The 20,990-nt window shown below is 39.9% G+C and overlaps 1 protein-coding gene across 3 annotated transcripts; it reads right to left on the minus strand.

Annotated features, from left to right (window-relative positions):
- Nucleotides 1-612: 612 nt before the first annotated feature.
- On the minus strand, nucleotides 613-19,450 carry ANGEL2 (angel homolog 2). Of its 3 annotated transcripts, none has more exons than XM_060754294.2 (9): nucleotides 19,367-19,450; nucleotides 14,209-14,615; nucleotides 10,591-10,847; nucleotides 9,686-9,755; nucleotides 6,869-7,290; nucleotides 5,814-5,940; nucleotides 4,747-4,810; nucleotides 3,805-3,968; nucleotides 613-1,021 (listed from the first exon to the last, which is right to left on the minus strand). In XM_060754294.2, the coding sequence occupies exons 2-9, from the start codon at nucleotides 14,606-14,608 to the stop codon at nucleotides 870-872; spliced, it is 1,656 nt and encodes a 551-aa protein (XP_060610277.2). In that variant the 5' UTR covers nucleotides 14,609-14,615; nucleotides 19,367-19,450; the 3' UTR covers nucleotides 613-869. The 3 variants fall into 3 exon arrangements, with proteins under 3 accessions (XP_060610277.2, XP_060610275.2, XP_060610278.2); XM_060754292.2 differs by having other exon boundaries at nucleotides 10,591-10,850; XM_060754295.2 differs by lacking the exons at nucleotides 613-1,021; nucleotides 4,747-4,810 and having other exon boundaries at nucleotides 10,591-10,850.
- Nucleotides 19,451-20,990: the final 1,540 nt, after the last annotated feature.

Genomic DNA, 20,990 nt, shown 5'->3' on the forward strand with positions numbered 1-20,990 from the left:
CCCCACACACACACCTATACACATAATAAAAGTGAAAAATGTATATGTGTGTATGTAGCAGAAGTGCCCACTTACACAGACAGGTTACAGCGAGCACAAAGAACATGTAGCCCAAACGTTGCCAATGTCCTCCCCAAACACCATATTGACCACCACCCAAGGAATGCTTTAATTCAATGACAACGCCATCCCAGATCTGACATGTTCCCTCCACCACAAGCAGGCATCACAGGGTTCCCTGTGTGAAATTTGCATGACCTCACCCACTGCCTCTCCTTAACCCTTTCTTATCCTGCCCTACAGCACACAACAAGCACAGAAGATTGATTGTGGCAGGGTTTGGGGGTGATTGCCCTGGGAATTTGAGAACTGTACTTCACCCTTATCCAGAGAGCACTGAACCCAGCCAACAATGGATCCGGACCATACTTGGCCAATCATAACTGATGTCATTGGGCTTTTGAGGCTATGAAGTGTGGTAAAGATATATGACTACTAATCTCCTTGAAGGAATAAGGGAAAATAACCAAACAGCCATCCTGAACTCCAATTATGTCCCCACAGGATTGAAAGAATATTGGTTATGCTAAGAATACAAATAAAACTGATCACTGTATTAAAAAAAAACACTTTATATCATAACTTTGAAAACCAATTGAATTTCTTAAAAAAATACAGCACAAATACTTTCCATTATTTTTAAAAAGATGCCTTGATGTAAAAGTAGAATTTGCTTCTTTATCTGTGTGATGGTGATAATTGACAAAATATGTTTTATTTAAAAAGCTCACAAAGGAGGCATGTTCTCTCCAGTTGTTTTGAGTCTTTGTGGTTGGAGGAAAGATAAACCAGTCTTAATGATCTGGGTGTTATTCCTCCAGCTGGAACTTAGCGAGGAGTGGGAGGTGATCAGAAGAGTTGTTCTTGTTGGGAAGTCCATTGACTGCCCACAGATCTTGCTCAGTGACCAAAGACAATCGACCAAGGAGATTCAGACCGCCATCAAAAACACGTCCAGCTCCTGGAAGAGAAAGGAAAGACTGAAGTAAGTGTGTGTGTACAACTTGCAGGTTATTGTGGACTGAATTATGCAGGCCAGGGATGTGCTGCTATAGCCCTCCAAGACATTTGTTAGCCTCAAGTTTCCATCAACCCTCGCTATGATAGCTTTTGGTGATGAATTGGCGGGATATGCAGTCCAAAAACATCTTACCCGTTGCTTATTCCTGATGTAACCAATTGCAGTGATACTGAAACTATGATGGCGCAAGAACCTGGATTTGAAGTGCTCTTCTGAAATCAGTAGCATTTCGTGTACTGCATTATAGATTATAATTTTTGCTTAATATAAACATGCTTAGTACTGCATACAGTATACTCTTTGTTCAAAGTGATTCACACTTGCAATGTAGCTATAATACGTACAACTATCCAGATAGTTTTAATGATGAATTTTAAACTTCAACTCTGTGTCTACCTTTTATTTAAGTATTTTGATTATGTGCTTTAGCAATGTTGTAACCTGCCTGGAGTCGTGAGGGGAGGCGAGTAAGAAATAATAATAATAATAATAATAATAATAATAATATAATAATAATCATCATCATCATCAATGCAAAGCTGTGGTGAGGGAGCTGTCATTCTCCAGATATTGGTGATACCACAACCTATACACCTCAGCTATCTTTGCTAATAACCAGAAATGATGGAAACTTTAACAACAGCTAGAAGGCTACAGGTTGCCTGGTTCTCTCATAAAATTAGTAAATTTTGTTATCCCATGCATTAGAAATGTGGAGGCAGGGCTGAGGCGGAAAGGCAGAGGCTTACCAGTGCTCTCAAATGAATTCACAAAAAAAAAAAAAAAAAGATGTCACATAAAGAAGAAACATTTTATTGCTGCTTTTCCTAGCCATTATTCTCCACCCGCTCCTGTGATACAGGAGAAATATGTAGCTGAATGAGCATGGCTTGCCTGAGAAACTGGAATTCTTTGTTTAAAGGTCAGTCTCTTCACCCAAATGTCAAATGTTTAATCAAATGTCTCATTTCCTCAACTGCAAGTTCATTTCAGCGTGTGTTTGCTTCAATGTACAAATGCAGCATACACAAATACATGATAAAATGCACAATTTTTTTCATGTATTTGTGTTTGCTGTATTTGCACACTAAAGCAAACACATGCTGAAATGAACTTGCAGTTGAAGAAATGAGACATGTGTGTGTCATTTTTATAGGCCCTTTTCCTGGAGAGTGTACATTTTCCCCTCTCTAATATTAAGACATTTTGTGAACAATTCTCGAGATGCACATCTCTGCACTCTTTCCCTTAAAGTGCACACTTCTGGATACAAACTTAGCTGCAGACTGGACTGCAAAATTTCCATGCTGAAGTTTGTTCTGGCATCCCTAAATTTAATAGCTCTGTATAAGAATTTGTGCCAGACCTATTCTTCCTAGTGTCCTAATAAGATTCTCCTTGAAGTCACATAGTAGCATTCTAGCACCACCTGGTGATTTTTTTCAGGAACTCCTGACAACCAGATTTCTATGTTTTACAGTTGGCCAGCCAACATTTATGGATTTGATTATTCACAGAAGCAATTAATATGGTTTCTCTAGGAATCCCTAGGATTATAAGTAATAAATTGGGCACTTAGGTTTGTAATGCTTCCTCTCCCTCACAGGGAGAAAAAAAATCAGAATAAAACCGAACAGAGGTCAGGAAATATGATTCCTTACAGGTCCTTACTTTGCCATGTATAACATCAGCCTGGACTACAGAAAGTAATAGCTTTTCTTTCTGTGCAGTGAGCAACTTCATTTGGTCATTTCTATGGATTCGACTAATTAAAAGCTTAAGAGTAGACAAGGTTCACTTTTAAAAAATCTATTAGCAACCCAACCCATGCAGGGAGCAGAGTCAGTTCATGCAACAAAGACTGTGAACCAAAAAAACACAAAAAAAAAAAAACGTGGAGCCTGCAGTGCAAATAACCAATTAGCAGGATGCTATAGAATGAGGGAAATAAAGCGAAATATAAATAAATATAATAATAATATAGGATATAATAATATAAGACTCGTCTTGTGCCAGATTAAAGGTAGTCCTAGTGGTGATCGGCACACTGGCTGCAGTGCCTAAAAACCTCGGCCTGGACTCATAAACAATCAGCTCTGACAAAATCACCACCTGTCAGTTGCAAAAGGCTACCCTACTCAGATCTGCACACATTATTTACTGGTATATCACACAGTCCTAGACACTTGGGAAATGTCCAACTTGTGATTGAATACAAAAGCCAGTATAGCGATCTTGTTTGGTGTGTACTAATATTCTTGTGTATCAAATAATAATATAGGATGTAGGCTGTTAGTATTAACATGTCAGCTAGAGGGGAATTGGCTGTCAGTTCAACAAATATTCAAAATTAAGGAACAACTGGTTGTCTAGCTCCCTTGTTTTCCTGTTTTCCAAGCAGCTCCATTGTGGGGGAGTAGTAGGCTTTTTAATTCATAGGAATGATGATGTTTTAGCTAATATTTTGATAACTTTTATTGTTAATGCTGCTTTTGTGTGTTTTAACTTACTCTGGTTGCTATTTATTTTGCTTGATGTGTTATTATTTGTTTCTTTTGTTTCTTGTAGGTTACTGTTATTCATTTATGTTATGAGCCACCCCAAGTCCCATGGGGCTAGTAAAAAAAAAAAAGATGATGATGATGATGATTGCCGATACTCCTCTTGTTGACTTGCCCAGAAAAGTAGGTTAACAGGTAGACATTTGCTACAAATTCCATCACCTGATCCATCAGTTCTGCCATCCTTTGCTGCAGAATAGAAGATGTAATCCACCGTGACTGAGCTTCTGGAGTGGCAAGTTGTTACTTCTGGAATTCCAGTTTCAGGAAAATAATGAGAGTAGACTGAAGACAGTTGAAAACTGTGGTGTAAGTCTGTTGGTAACCTAAAATGGAGCACAATGTTTGAGAAGCATCAGTGTTTGCTGTAACACAAAATTCCAGATCAAGCACACTAGAGTTACTCTCTGCAGACTGGGACAATTCCAGATCATTCTGATCACAGATACACTGTTCTGTCTCTATAGAGATCATGTGCAGAGAACAGCATCAGTACAAAGGGGAATAATGTGTACAAGCCCAAAGTACATATAGCAGCATTTTCCTGGAAATGAGAATTTCCTCAGTCCTTAATAAAAGTGTCAGGGTAATTATATTCTCAGCAATTACATCCTGGAGAAAGTATGATGAAATCTGTGCTTAACACTAAACTAGTTTAGCATTTATATACACAAAGCCTGAATCTGCATGATTCTTCAGTTTCCTCCACTCCTCTCATGTTGGGGTATGACGATGACTAGAATATTGATACATCCAAGCTGGGACAAACTCTGCTTCTTCACATAAATATTACATTATGTTCTAGCTTAACACTTCCACATATCAAATTACATTAAATGATGAATGTTTCTCTTATTCTTTTCTTTTTGTGGGTACTTTTTGATATATGTGTATATCTTATATTCTGTTGCTGGTACTGAAATTAGTGTGTCTTACTATCAAGGGAATCTTAGAATTGATAAAATACGCCATATCATTTATTAATAACACAAGTTTTAGCTCTATGTTTTAAACACCAATAACCCCCTTTGAGCATCAACAAAACAAAAATATGGCCAGAAATTTGCTTACAAGACAGCAAACAAATAATTTGTCAAAATTTACCTATCTGTTACTAATAGGATATCCTCTGATTTTTTTGAACTTTCTTCTTTAATCTCTTTTTTTTCTGGAAAAGAAAACGGAGCATCAAGCACAGTTTGATAGGTCACTATTGTTCATGTTCTCCAATATCTCTACACTTAATAACAGCAGATGTCTAGGGTATCGGATAGAAAACTTTCATACCATTTATTGCTAAATTTAAAAACAAAAATTAAAAAAAATCTTATAAATATATTGGGAATTGAGTCCGGGACTTTCTACATCAAGACTGGAGAAAGTGTAGCCCTTGAGATGTTACTGAACTACAACTCACATCTGTCCTAATCAGCACAGCTAGGAAAAAAGAATGCTGAGAGTTGCAATTCGGTAACATCTATAGTGCTACACTTTGCTTGTTCTTGTTCTGCATCAGTGGTCTGAAACTGTATTAAGTCTGGGAGCTGAATTTTGTTTATTCAAGTGGGAGCAAAAGTAAAAGGATGAACCTGATAGTTTAAAGCTCTTATTGCTGATACCTCAACCTAAGTAGAGTCTATAAATTTTAAATCGGGGAAATAAAGAAAGTAGGAAAATGGCTAAATGGGTGTGATGGGGAAGAAGTGTGGCATTTGGGGAGGTATGGGCTGGATTTGGATCCAGGGTTTGAGGTTCTCTAATCTTGTTCTAACATACCAAGGAGGCGTTCTTTGCAACCAATGGACCTCCTTACTTTGGTGAAACAGACCTATGGGTTGTTGCTTACCTATCAACCTCAAAGTTGGCCAAGGGCTGATCTGTAGCTGCTTGGCTACAATATATTGTTTCTACTGAATATACTCTGACGCTGATGTGTTCCCAAACAATATGTGTTATTAGGTCTAAGTTTTATACTCATGAATTGTTTATGTTTTGTAAGCCGCCCCGAGTCCCTTTTGGGAGATGGTGGCGGGATATAAATAAAGATGATGATTTTGTATTATTATTATTATTATTATTATTATTATTATTATTATTATTAAATACAAACATTACTGGGGGCAAGGTAAAATCATTACAAAGCCAATCCAGGTATCAGTACAGAAATTTACCTTTCTCTTTTCCCAGTTGCCTCTCCTGCTCCTCATACATACAGTCCTGAGAAATGCCAAGGCTCTGAGGCCAAATGGGGATAGTGAGTATCCTATTGCCCCTTGGAGACTGCTCCTGGCCAGATACCTTTAAAAAATCAAACAAGAACACAAAAAAATCTGGAAGGGAATCAATATTTACTTTTAACCTTGAGATAATATATATAGGCCTGGGTAGGTGAATGCGAAATGATCTAAGGCCTAAATAATCTGAAAGCATCAACTCCTATCTGATTGCAGAAGCTAAGTAGGGTCAAGCTAAGCAGTACTTAGACGAGGGACTACCAAAGAATAACAGGTGGTGTAGACTACATTTCAGAGGAAGGAACTATCAAAAACACTACTGGATATTCCTTCCTTATGAAATTCAAGGAGTTGCCACAGGCTGAAAGATGCCTTGAAGACACATATATAAAGACACAGGTACACCCATGTGGTTAGAAAGCAATTTATAATTCCTGTTTTTCTGGTGGGCCCGACAGCTCCCAGAAATGATGTTTTGAGCAACTGGAAGTCACTTTTGCTCACTAGGGCAGTGTTTTCCTTTCTTTTCATATGTCCAACAGCACATAGGGAGCAAAACTGGTTCCTTAGGAGTCACTTTTGGACATAAAAAGCAATGTGGAGCACCCATTCTTGGCTGATGTCAAGAGTACTTTCTGGACATAAACGCTATAGGCACTCAAGTGCCACTACTCTATAGTTGTGGTGAATGGATTTCCGAACATGCTTCACACAGTCCAAGAATAGCATATTCCAGAAGAGTAACAGAATGGCCAAATAACATTTTAGGATGACTGCCTGACTCTACCAATCAAGTCATTAGAAAACTTTCAAACAGGCTCAAAGTAATTGCGGATTCCACCAAATGCAATTCTGTAAGCTCCTGCCATGATTTCGGACCAAACAGCATACTTCAAAATGAATAGTGTTGCAAGCCAGGAGACACTAATTTCATCTCATGTGTGCTTTGTACCTACTTTTTCTTAACTCCATTTTCACAAATGGGTACTTACTTTCCCTATTGCCAGTCCTTCATAATTCAGCTTTCCTTCCGTTAGAAAATTGTACAGTGGAGAATGAGGGACGGAATTGAAGTCACCACAGAAGACAAGGGGGCAGAAGCGCCCGTCTTCCCGAATGGCAACATTGGAAATTTCTGCCAAAATCATGGCCAGCTGGGTCAACTTTATGTCCCCGCGTCTTGGATTATACAGCAGATGTGTGTTGGCCACACAAATAGTGGCACCAGTCTTGCAGTAAAACCGAGGCTGCAAAAGCAACACCAGGCCCACATTATCCCTGTCCAAGAGCGGGATGTTGCGGCGGAAGAACTCCACTGGGTTTGAAGACAGGAGGCTGAACTTGGAGGTCTTGAAGCAAGTGGCACAGCCATCTGGTTTCCTGCCAGTCCTCATCTTATACTCACAATGATAGCCTTCAGAAAAGGGGATAAAGAAAAGGGGGGAGGGCAGGATATCACATTGTTGTTGATTTTGTAATATTGATTTGCCAGGTTGACCAAATGCTCAAACTTTCCAAGAAGATGGACCAATTTCAGATACATTCAAAAGAGTAACTCATGACTGTGGGCTACAGACAAGATCATGCAAGTAGACTTCTCATCTCCTTTGTTTATCCTTCAGGTCTACTTCTGGGGATTCCCAGCTCTCTGGAGTGCATAAGAGGGGCATGGAGTAAGATTACTTTCTATGAGGATTGCACTGGCTAACACACATTTTTGTGCCTAAAATGTTAGCCCTGTTTCTGGGTATATTTTACCTGCAGATTCCAAAAATGGCACCAGGTTTCCCTTATCAGCTCTAGTTTTTGAGATTTAGAATATAATGCATCTACCAGCTGCCATCTACTCACCTACAGGCAATCATGATAACGATATCTAAGAGACTAGAGCTTATATGGTCTATCCAAGTGGTTCCCAACCTGTGGTCCATGGACCACCATTAGTCTGCAAGAACAAATATATGGTATGTAGCCTCATCATTACAACATTGTTGCCTCAAAACCATGCAGCAACAAGAGCAACACCTTCTTACAGTGCCGAGGCAACAGGGATGTCAGGAGGGAAGAGGCTGACTACCCACAAAAGATTACTACTACCACATCAGATCCAGATTATTAAATATGGTTTTCTGTGGGGAGCAGATAGCAACTACTGGATGGCACATATTATGTATCAGAAACTAGAGCGGATGTGGTTTAGCCAATGCGATTTTCTGAATCAGCACCCCAAATAACCAAACTGAATCTAAAGTTGATCACAAACTGATTCACAACTCTTTTGGTACTAACGTTGGAGAGTGGTCCCTGGTCAAGTGATCCCTGGTTAAAAAAAAAAGTTGTGAACCACTGGTCTATTCAATCAAGATTACTTCATAAATGCCCCAAATAACCCCAGAAACAGGCCTATTGGGCTATTCTTTTCAGTGGCTGTTTCCAAGATTTGGAATTCTCTCCCAAGAGAGGCTCAGTTGACCCCTCACAGTTCTCCTTTTGTTGGAAGGCAGAGACATTTTAATATAAACCTTTTAAAACTTATTGGTATGGTGCAATGGTTGTGATGGATTTAATGTGTAAGAAATTTCGATGTGCTTTTAACTATTCTAAATGTTTAAAGAGCCTAGCTGTTCAATGCTTTTTTAATTTTTTGTATTACTGATTGCGTTAGCTATACAGTTTTAACATGCCGTTTTAATGCTTAAGCTGCTTCAGGTGCCACATGGGAGACAAGAGAGATATAAATAAGCAACTATTCTGTTTGATGGACAGACATCACTAAATATACCAGGTGCTGTTAGATATACTTCAGAGGAAGGAACTACCAAAACTACCTCTAGGTCTTCTTTACTTAAAAACCTTATGAAATTCATGGGGTCATCATAATGCAATTTGAAGGGACACACACATGGTTTTACAGACAAAGCTTCTGGGACATTTTTTAAAAAACAAAAAACAAAATATATAGATATAGATAAAAGGTAAAAAGGGGTCGTGGTAGTGCAATGAGTTAAAATGCGAAGCTTCTGAACTTGCAGATTAGAAGGTCAGCAGTTTGAATCTAGGGAGGGAGGTGAGCTCCTGCTGTTAGCCCCAGCTTCTGCCAACCTAGCAGTTCAAAAACATGTAAATGTGAGTAGATCAATAGGTACTGCTTTGGAGGGAAGGTAATGGCATTCTATGCAGTCATGCCAGCCACATGACCAAGGAGGCGTCTACGGACAACGCCGGCTCTTTGGCTTAGAAATCAAGATGAGCACCACCCACCAGAGTTGGACATAACTAGACTTAATGTCAAGGGGAAACCTTTACTTTTAAAAGGTAATAAATAGCAATCTGATATTCATTTGAAAGTGTTTTTAAGAATGTGTGCTTTTATTTCGTATTCCATTTTATTCATTTTAATTCTGTATAAGCATTTCCACCAGAATTCACCAAGCTTTTGTAAGACCAGGAGGAATAACACATAAGTAAACTAGTCATCAAAGGAGATGTTCAGACATAGAGCCCTTATAATGAAGATATACAGAACAAAAATATTTGGAGTTCATTTTGCATCCGATAAAAGGTGCAAATGTTTACAGTGCTTTGGGATTCTATTATGCTTGCTATCATGGATGAAACCATCAGTTATAAGGAAACTGGAGCTAAAAGCAAATATGTAAAGGCATGAGTACTCTATAAACACTGTCTAATATAAAGTAGCACCTTTTTAACTTTGTAATTATATGATAAACAGGTACATATTTGGTCTGACCTTCTGGACTATTTGGACTAATTTTTATTCTACATAACAAAAATAATGACATATATACCCAGAGCTTCCAAGCTTGGCTTGATCTGTGTTCCATACTGGTCTTCTTGGACTTCTTGTAAACAAAGTACCTGTGGAGTGAAACAGGAACAATTGCAATTAACCAACCACAATCACATCTGAATATCCTCCCAAAATATTACCTGCATTGTTTTGGAAAGAAACCTGATTTGAGACCTTGAACATCACTATTACAAAGAAAACACAAAATAACACAAGCCAACAAAATCAAACTTTTTGTAATCATCAGAGATGAGAGCAGCACAGTTTAAATCAATTTTTATGGTGTTTTTAAATATGTCTTTATTTCTTTTTCCATCACGTCAACTTTTTAAAATATGACGAATGGTACATTACAGCGCAGTACTGAAAAGTCTGCACATTTCACATCATATCCGTGTAATACAAGCCAACAAGTATTTTTCATCAGATATAATTTTAGGTCATTCTTTTAGAGTTTTTTTGCGCTGAATTCAGATCTGCGTTTATTTTTTCTCCATCACGCGTAGTTTTTGTGATGAGACTAATAGAACATTTAATGCATTTACACACTGAAATTAATTAGATTGAATTGATAAATGCATTCATTATTTGATTAGCCTCAGTGCAAAAACTACACGTGATAGAGAAAAAAACATAGATCTGAATTCAGCGCAAAAAACTCAAATGATTTCATAGCATTGAACCATGGCAATTAAAGTGGTATCAAACTTCATTAATTCTACAGTGCAGATGAACCTATGCAGACAATGTTGTGTTTTGAGAAAGGAATCATTCAACAGAGAGAAATACATGGCGCCACCTAGATATCATTACCCATAAATATTAACAGGAGAAATTCCCACATATTCACTTACAATCTGAAAAATGTATACTCTGCTACACATATATTAGCTTTCCACTTACATCTGCATTGAGCTTCTTGATCTCTGCAAGAATGTTGGGAAACCGATAGTTCCAAGTGAGGAGGTGATGTTGGCAGTGTTTATACAGGTGGGAGTTGTCTTCTAACAAGTCCTGGGAAAGGATGTTGTATGACATAACAGTGAAATCAAACTTTTCCCGTGAGTCTTTATTATCCTGATTGAGTTGTGTTTCTTCTTCAATCGTCTTCATTTTTTTGCTTTGCTGACAGAAGTATTCCCAGTGTCGCTTAAGCAAACCTACTGAAAGGCAACAAAAAAGGCTTTTATTCCTGACATAAAAGCTTATGTTTTAAGTAATGATTTCTCTTTCTGAGAATGTAGGAACGAAAGACAGAAAATCTTCCTAGCAGTGGCAACAAAGAGTTCCTTTGATAGAGTATAATTTCCAGGAAATTATGTAATCCAGCTTTTGAGATTCTGGGTAGCACATTGGTTCCTTTAGGTACATCAAGAAAATTGTAAGTTAACATTTCATTAAATTTTATAGTTTGTGTCAATCCATTTATCTCTCTGATGACAGGCCAGTCTGGAAAGCTATCTTTTAAAGAAAATCTATAGCCCAGTGGTTCGCAACCTTTTTTTTTTTTTTTTTTTTTACTAGGGACCACTTTGACCAGGGACCACTCTCCAACAAAAGGGTTACGAATCAGTGTTTGTGAACTTTAGATTGGGTTTGGTTATTTGGGGTGCTGATTCAGAAAATGGTATTGGATAGAACACATCAACTCTATTTTCCAATACAGAACATTTGACATCCATTAGTCACCATCTGCTTGGCCACAGGAAACCATATTTAATAATCTAGAGGTGATGTGATAGTAATATTTAGTTGCCTCAGCACTATAAGAGGGTTTTGCAAGACCAGTCACTCTTGTTGCTGTGCAGTTTCAAGGCAACAATGTAGTAATGGTGAGGCTGCGGACCAGATTTTCTTTCTTGTGGAGCACTGGTGGTCCACGGACCTTACTTTACTTAGGCAATCCCTCTTAGCCTGAGGATGATGGTCCTCCAAGTCTGGTGTCTTGGTGGTGGGTTCATTGGTGAGTTTGGAGCCCTATTCTTGATCCGAATGTTCTCCCACAGTGAGGACATCTGTTTCCAGGTGGAAGGCGATCCCAGTCAGGGTTGGCTTGATGCACCTTCCTCTTGGCATATTTCTCCGTTTCGCCCTCCATATGTGCCTCTTTGAATTCCACTGCACTGCTGGTCACAGCTGACCTCGTTCGAGTGCTCAAGGGCCAGGGCTTCCCAGTTCTCGGTGTCTGTGCCACAGTTTTAAAGGTTGGCTTTAAGCCCATTTTAAAATCTCTTTTCCTGTTCACCAACGTTACATTTCCTGTTTTTGAGTTGGGAGTAGAGTAACTTCTTTGGGAGACGGTAAGCGAGCATTTGGACAATGTGGCCTGTTCAGCAGAGCTGAAGGAGTAGGATCATTATTTCAGTGCTGGTGGTCTTTGCTTCTTACAACATCCTGACATTTGTCTGCCTGTCTTCTCAAGAGATTTGCAGGATTTTTTGGAAGCAACACTGATGGAATCGTTCCAGGAGTTGAGTGAGATGTCTTTAGACAGTCCATGTTTCGCAGGCGTATAGCAGGGTTGGGAGAACAATAGCTTTATAAACAAGCATCTTGGTCTCCCTATGGATGTTCCGGTCCTCAAACACACTCTGCTTCATTCAGACCACAGGTTGGGAACCACTGCTATAGCTGTTTTAAAATAAACAAGCCATCAGAAACAGCAAGTGTCTTATTAACCAGGGATACTAATAATTAGGCCAGAGTTTCTCAAAGTGTGCTCCCTTAAATAGGACCACAGATTGAGAAACATTGAATTAGGCAATAACTGGCTTATTTTTACAAAGGTGAAGTCACCTTGATAACTGAATGCTTTATTCACGACAGCAAATTTCCTTTAGAACCTCACAGAGAAGAGTTATATCATAGCTAAAAAGTAAAAAAAAAAGGTAGGATAGCCCTGGGACACCTGAATAAATGATTCTATTAACTTGATTTCTACAAGGGAGAATATAAGGGCCTCTGCACTGTTAGAAAAAGTCTGTTGGAAAACTTTGGAAAAGAATCCCCTCTTCCATGCAGCCTTCTCAATATCTGATTTATAGAACTGGGTAGGGAGGGAGAGAGAGTTTCCCTCTTTTGAGTTGTGCAAGGACCCAGGTTGTATCTGATTGCGGTTATGAAATAAATGTGTTTTAGTAATTAATATGTCCCTATGAATAAGGAAATATGTTTGGTATCTCAGTGGATTTCATCACTGTTAGCAAAGTGGTGTATATATGTGGAACACAAGAAATAGTCAACACTTTTTAAATTCCACCCTTCTTTTATGAAACACAGGAACACAGTGTCTTGCAATTTTATTCTCACAACACACCTATCCGCCAGATTAGACTAAAGAAACGTTCACTGGCTCAAAGTTACCAGGTACACTTGATAGCTGGTAGTGCACACACTTATAATATCAAGGTTGCCCTTCTGCAATGCACTTTACATTGGGCTACCTTTGTATCAAGTTTGGAAACTCCAGCTGGTTCAAAATACAGCCAGATTGGTTACAGGAACATCCAGGTGAGAGCATATTACATCCATTCTAAAGTCACTCCAGTGGCTACCAATTAGTTTCCAGGCAAAGTATGAAGTGTTGGTTTTACCTTTAAAGCCCTACATAGTTTGGGTACAGGTTACCTATAGGACCAGCTTCTCCCATACAATCCACTCCAACCAGCAAAAATCCGAGTGGCAACCACCACCCAGAGGACCTTTTCATTGGCTGCCCCAAGACTGGAATGATTTGCTGGAAGAGCTCTGACAACTAAATGAACTTTTGCAATACAAAACTTATTTGAAGACCTATCTTTCCTGGCAAGCCTAACCAGCCAGTTTTAATCATGAATTTTAAACTCGCATCCTGTGTTTTAATCTTTGTTATGTGTATTTCAATATGTATTGTATAGAAATACATTTTAATGTTTGTAATTTATAGAAATACACATTAATATGTGTATTTTATAGAATGTTTACAATGATTATGCATTTTAACTAAGCTGGAACCCACCTCAAGCCACAAGAAGAGGTGGGTAAGAAATAAAATTGTTCTTATTATACCTCAAGGTTTCCTGAAGTCTAACAGTGTATCTACACTATACAATTAATGCACTTTGAAACCACTTTAACTGCCATGGCTCAATGCTATGGAATCTTTGGGTTCACACTTTTGTGAGGCACCAGCACTCTTTGGCAGAGAAAGCTAAAGATACTGTAAACCAGGCATGAGCAAACTTCGGCCTTCTAGGTGTCCAGTACGTTGTTAGGAATTGTGGGAGTTGAAGTCCAAAACACCTGGAGGGCCAAAGTTTGCCCATGCCTGCTGTAAACCTACAATTCACATGATTCCATAGCATTGAGCCATGGCAGTTCAAACTCCCTTAATTCGACAATGTAGATGCAGCCTAAATCCTGTAAACCACAGAACTGAAAGATGTCTTGTAGACCATCTGGTCTAATACTCTGTTTAAAGCATTATTAGTTGGTTCTCCCTTCCTTATGTAACAAACTCTTAATGTTAAGGTGCCATAGTACCTCTTGATTTTTTCGTGCTTTCTTCCTTATGTTGAGGAGATGATGGTGCTTTGTTTGAAGAAGAGGTATTCAGGAGTTCACCAGGACTGCAAATAATGTCCTCATCCCCACTGCTTTTTTTCCGTTTTAAAGATGGCTCGTCATCCTCCGATTTCATCTTAGCAGCACACAAATGTATGGAACAATTCTGCACAAAGGTGGGGAGCTGCCAGTTCCAGGACAGAGGAAGCCTCCAGCCAGTAAAGAAGTCCTGAGAATTTGTGTAGAGATCAAAAGCCCACGAATCGTGTCCGGTTCTCTTTATGCACTGAAGAGGTTGCCCATTCTGGAGGAGGCTTTGAGCAAGATTCCAGTGGAAATTCCTCTCTCTGCCCAGTCTCTGTACATGGCGGGACAGCATGGGATATCTAGCGGGGGGGAAACAATGCAAGATAAAGGAAAACAAATGCTCAAAGGGTTGGCTTGATGCATCTGCAGAAACCTTATCCAAATAACTACAAACAAGGCTTGCTAGCTAATACTAATAACAGAATGAGACTTATTAATAAAACAGCTATACAGCCTATATGTTAAATCTAAGATGAAAATGTGGGATTTATTGTCATTTAGATACTTTGGATTGCAAAACCTTCACTCCCTTAGTGACAAGATTTATAGGGCAAGCCACTTGGAGAACAAAAGGATCTTCACCTCTGGATTACACACAGGCTCCCCTTTTCTATATCAGTCACCTTCAGAGCCAAACTAGGTCAATTGCATGAATTCATTCCACATACATTGTTTTGTTACACAGAACTCAATGAAAACAATAGCTTTTGGGGAGTAAAGAATTTTCACCAGGACCACTGTTGAGATATCTCCTGCACTCCAATGCTATTCAGTTACTCACCATCTCATTACTTACAGAAATGTTGCATTGGCTTCATTCACAAAATTATTACTACCAAACATGGCAAAAAAGGATCCCCAGCCAACCACAAAGGAGCAACTACAAGCAGCTTAAGGGTCCCTGTTTGTCATTTCTGAGAATACTCTGAAAATCTCTTTGTCATACATCTGGTAAGCATAATTAACAGCCATGTGAAGACAATAATGTTTATCCAAACTAAAGCAAGCACGGTCCTGTTTATTAGCTTAGTATGACTTCTGCATATGGTTGTGAGAGCTAAACAGTGAAGAAAGTTGACTGGAAAAAAGATCAACTCATTTGAAAGTTGGTGCTGAAGGACAGTTCCATGGAAACTTCTAAAAAGTCAAAAGATGGGTCTTAGAGCAAATCAAGTCCAAACTATCAGTAGAAGATTGCTGAACTAAAGCTGTCTTAGGTCCCTTCCACACAGCTGTATAAAATCCATATTGAACTGGATTATATGGCAGTGTGGACTCAAGATAACCCAGTTCAAAGCTGGTAGTGTGGATTATCTGCCTTGATATTATTATGTGGCCGTGTGGAAGGGTCCATAATGTGGACATATCAAGGTATAATGTGCCTCATTAGAAAAGGCAATAATGCTTAGTAAGGTGAAAGGCAGTAGGAAAAGAGGAAGACCAAATTCCAGATGGATAGACTCAATCAAGGAAGCCATGGCCATGAGTTTGCAAGGTAGGGCTGTGGATGATAGATTGTCTTGGAGGTCTCTCAATCATAGGTCAATACCATAAGTCAATGTTGTTTTGCTCTTAGCTGCCTTCATGTCAACTTGAATGAAAGATATTCAAGTCACCCTATCCTTAATAGCCCTGCTCAAGATAATCAAATTCACTAAACATTGCCACTTTAAAAAGAGTTAGTAGCTCTTTTTAAAAACAAAACAAACTCTTGAGTTACAGGTTACTTCTCTACATAATAAAGAACCACTGGGATATATCACGTGAAGATCATGCACTAACATAGGCTCATATACCTGTTTTAGGAACTTGTGGTTAGAATCAGAGATGGAGGACAGGGGATATTATATGGAAGAATAATTTTATTGCACTACATGACCCAGCATTCTCAAGATGAACTGCGAGATTAGTTTTAATTATGAAGGAATAGCATTTTTTTTTCCTCTCATGAAAATAAATTAGCTTGCAAACTAGCTAACATTTAGCACCTGCTGCTGGGTACCTGGTAGCTCTTACTTCCCTTCAAACTGAGACATATGTAAATAAAATTAAGCAAATAAAATAAATAGATAAATGTGTACTACATGAGAGAAATGTTTCAAGTTATTTGGTTATTTTCTGTTTCCCAGAGTGGCTGATACTTGGGCAAGGCTAAAATGTTTTCAGTACAATGGGTCCTTGGTATACATTTTGGCCCCTTCCACATAGCTGAATAAAATCCCACATTTTCTGTTTTGAACTGGAATATATGGCAGTGTGGACTCAGGGAACCCAGGGCCCTTCCACACAGCCCTATATTCCAGAACTAGTTGTACCCACCACGTGTTGCTGCGGCCAACTTTCCCTCTCTTTTTCTCTCCTTCTTTCTTTCTCTTTTTTCTTCCTCCTTCTCTACCTCTTTCCTTCCTTCCCCTCCCTTTTTCTTTCTCTACTTTCTTCTTTCTCTACCTATTCTTGGACTGTAACTCCCAGCAGTCCTCCTGATTGAGCTATCTACCTAGTATCTATCTAATCTATATATCTTATCTATTTGGAGGATTGCTTGGAGTTGCAGCCCAAGAATAGGAAATATGTACGGATTGGGATGCTTTCAAATAAATCCAAGGAGAAGCAAGCTTGCAGCTTGGAAGCCGTGCACTTGGAGCATCCTTCTCTCCTAGAGGATGCTGGGAGCTGTCATTTCCGCACATGTGCTGTATCATCATTTAGCCTTTTTGGGTTTTTAAGTCCTTTCTGCTATTTTTTGGGAGGGGTTTATGAGTGATGGTCACTCGTTTGTCTGTTAGGGGAGTAGTGTCCAAATTTCATGTCAGTTCTTCCAGTTGTTTTTGAGTTATGTTAATCCTACAAATGAACATTACATTTTTATTTATATAGACATCAAGGTAGAAAATCCCACAATATCTTCTTTGAACTGGGGGCCCTTCCACACAGCGATATATCCCAGAATATCAAGGCAGAAAATCCCACATTACCTGCTTTTAACTGGGTTACCTGAGTCCACACTCAGATAATGTGGGATTTTCTGCCTTGATATTCTGGGTTATATGGCTGTGTGGAAGGGCCCTGGAATTTGATTCTGCAACCTCCTATGGATACCAAAATCCATGGATGTTCTAGTCCCATTATATACATACAACAGTGTAATAAAAGTGCATTCCTTTTAGTAAACAGCAAAATCAAGGTCTGCATTTGGGTTTTTTTAAAAAAAAATTGCAAGCCTTGTATGGTAGAATCTGCAACTGCAGAATTCATGAATATGACTGTACAAAAGGAGAAGAATTGAAACAGAAAGTAAACAATTGGAGAACAGTTGCCATTGATTAGGATTACAGTTTGTGTGTAATGTTCATTTGTGGGATTAACATAACTCAAAAACCACTGGACTAACTAACACCAAATTTGGACACAATACACTTCTCAGACCAATGAGTGACCATCACTCATAAAAACATTGAAAAACACAACTTAAGGGTCTTAAAAAGCCAAAAAAAGCAAAATGACACGACAGCACATGCAAAAAAACTACTCCCCCTGGCAAAAAAACACACACACAATAGCATATCCAAATTCTCTTCTGGACTACAGCTCCTAGCATCCACTAGACAGGACCTTTTAGGAGAGGAGGATGATCCAAATGCACTGCTTCAAGCTGCAAGCTTTCTTCTCCTTGGATTTCTTTCAGAGCATCCCAATCCCTGAATATTTCCAATTTCCTACTCCTGGACTGCAACACCCAGAATTCCTCGAGATAGATAGATTAGATAGAGATAGATAGGTAGGTAGATAGGTAGATGGATCAGGAGGACTGCTGGAAGTTGCAGTCCAATAATAGGTAGAAAAGGAAGAAAGGGGAGAAAGAAAGGGAAAGAAAAGGTGGGGAAGGAAGAGGAAGAAGGAAGGAAGGAAGGAAGGAAGGAAGGAAGGAGAGAAAAAAGAGAAGGAAAGAGGGAGGGAAGGAGAGAAAAAAAGAAGAGAAAGAGGGGGGGAGTTTGGCTAACAGCAACATGTGGCAGGTACAGCTTGTGTGTGTGTGTGTGTGTGTGTATGAATCTATGAACCAGCTAGGATGTTAAGATCATCTGGGGAGGCCCTGCTCTCGGTCCCGCCTGCATCACAAGTACGGTTGGCGGGGACGAGAGATAGGGCCTTCTCAGTGATGGCCCCTCAGCTGTGGAACGCCCTCCCTACAAAAATTAGATCGGCTCCCTCCCTGCTAGCATTTCGGAGGAAATTGAAGACCTGGTTGTTTGAGCAGGCATTTGAATAGGCAGTGTAACTAATATAGAAATATGGAACATTTGGATGACGAGACTTGATCTTGATTTTAACTATGAGACGATATGAGATGTTGATGCTTATTGATTGTTATAAGAGTTTATCCTTTTAAATGCTTCTTAACTGTTTTTATCATGTTTTATGTATTGCATTGTGGTTGTGAACCACTCCGAGTTGCCCTGAGGGCAGAGAAGAGCGGTATAAAAATGCAGTGTGTGTGTGTATATATATATATATATAATTAAGTTGGCCCTTTTTGGTCAAAAGATATTTAGCCACCTGCAGTCCTTTTATTTTATCAGTTTTATACTAATTTATGTAATGCTTTTGATACGAAATAAATAAAAAGTTAATTATAATTCAACCTGATGCCTACTGTTATTGATTCCACATTCCCCAACACATCCCTTTCAGCGCACTGAACTGTGGATGCTGAGTGGTGTCAAACTGAGGGCCTTTCCACACAGCCATATAATCCAGAACATCAAGGCAGAAAAATCCCACAATATCTGCTTTGAACTGGGTTATCTGAGTCCACACTGCCATACATTCCAGTTCAAAGCAGATCATGTGGGTATTTATACAGCTGTGTGGAAGGGGCCTGCACTAATCCTATAGTGAGAAGGTTTCTCTCCTTCCTGGGATCAGCATAAGTCGAAGGCACAAAGAGGTCTCTCACGTAAGAGGGACGTGTGGCCTTCTCATTCAGGCATATTCTAGGCTCCTTTCCCCAGTGGGTGTTGATATCTCCCTCCTGGGGGGCCTTTCTCACCTCCGGGCGAGGCCCCTTCCCTCGACTCCTGGCAGTTCTCTGGCTCCGGGCTCCTTCCCTCCAAAGCGGGCATCGCAGAAGGCCGCCGGCTCCTTGGCCTTCCCTCCGGCAGCGGGAACAAGAGGCGACTCCCTTACGTCATCAAGCCCAGCCCCGCCTCCTGCCCAAGCCTTACAAACGCTGCCGCGGAGGCTCACGGGGGTTGTAGTTTCGCTTTCTCCAGAGCTAGAATGAAATAGACGCACTGCTATATAGACTTCCGGGCTCATTGAGCTCCAATTTTGCTTCATTTCCAGAATTAGTGCATCTACATCAGGCATGGGTCAACTTGGGCCCTCCAGGTGTTTTGGACTCCAACTCCCATAATTCCTAACAGCAGGAATTGTGGAAGTTGAAATCCAAAACACCCGGAGGGCCGAAGGTTGCCCATGCCTGATGTGGATACACTACAGCCATGGCAGTGACATCTCCGGCCCATCCTCTGTTTGGGTATCAGCTAGCACACCAACGACTTAAATCAAGAAATAGTTTTCTAAGATCTACAGAGACACTCACTAGAACACCTCAGCAAGCAAGAGTCCAAAAGTGGCAGGCTAAAACCCAGAACCTCAATCAATGGCTAATATTATTATTATTATTATTATTATTATTATTAAACTTTATTTGTACCCCACTAGCATCTCCCGAAGGATTCAATGCGGCTTACACAGGCCGAGGCCTCAACACACAAGACAACAGTACAGTCTAAGCAAATCAAACAATTAAAAACAGAATAAAGCAAAATAAACAACAGGCACAATACACTAAACACAATAAAACTGGGCCGGGCCAGAGTAAAGGGTACAAGAATTAAAAGTGCTGATGTGACAGGAGGTGTATATAGGGCTTCCAGGGCAAGTGCGATGTGCGATGTGCAGCAATCATTGGTTCTGATAAAGTGCTTATACCAAATGAGAGACTTCCCTCTGGGCACACAGAAAACTGGGCAATTTGGAAGGCGCTGAACGAAATGCAGAGCCCATTTTAAGAAATGGCAGGCTAAAACTCAGAACCTCAATCAATGGCTAATACCAAATGAGAGACTTCCCTCTGGGCACACAGAAAACTGGGCAATTTGGAAGGCGCTGAACAGACTGCGCTCTGGCACCACGAGATGCAGAGCCCATTGGGGCTACAAAGTGGAATCCACAACATGCGAGTGTGGAGAAGAGCAAACCACTGACCACCTACTGTTATACGCCTGTGAGACATGGACTATCTACAGACGTCACATGCAATTTCTAGGACGATTCCATTAGTGCTGCCTCTGGAAAATATCTTGGGAAGACAAGCGGACAAATGTCAGCATGCTGGAAGAAGCAAAGACCACCAGCACTGAAGCAATGGTCCTCCGCTATCAACTCTGCTGGACTGGCCATGTTGTCCGGATGCCCAACCACTGTCTCCCAAAGCAGTTGCTCTATTCCAAACTCAAGAACGGAAAACAGAGTGTTGGAGGACAGGAAAAGAGATTTAAAGATGGGCTCAAAGCCAACCTTACAAACTCTGGCATAGACACTGAGAACTGGGAAGCCCTGGCCCTTGAGCGCTCCAGCTGGAGGTCAGCTGTGACCAGCAGTGCTGC

Source organism: Anolis sagrei, chromosome 1 (assembly GCF_037176765.1).
Source record: "Anolis sagrei isolate rAnoSag1 chromosome 1, rAnoSag1.mat, whole genome shotgun sequence".
In the NCBI taxonomy this organism is placed as follows: Eukaryota; Metazoa; Chordata; class Lepidosauria; order Squamata; family Dactyloidae; genus Anolis; species Anolis sagrei.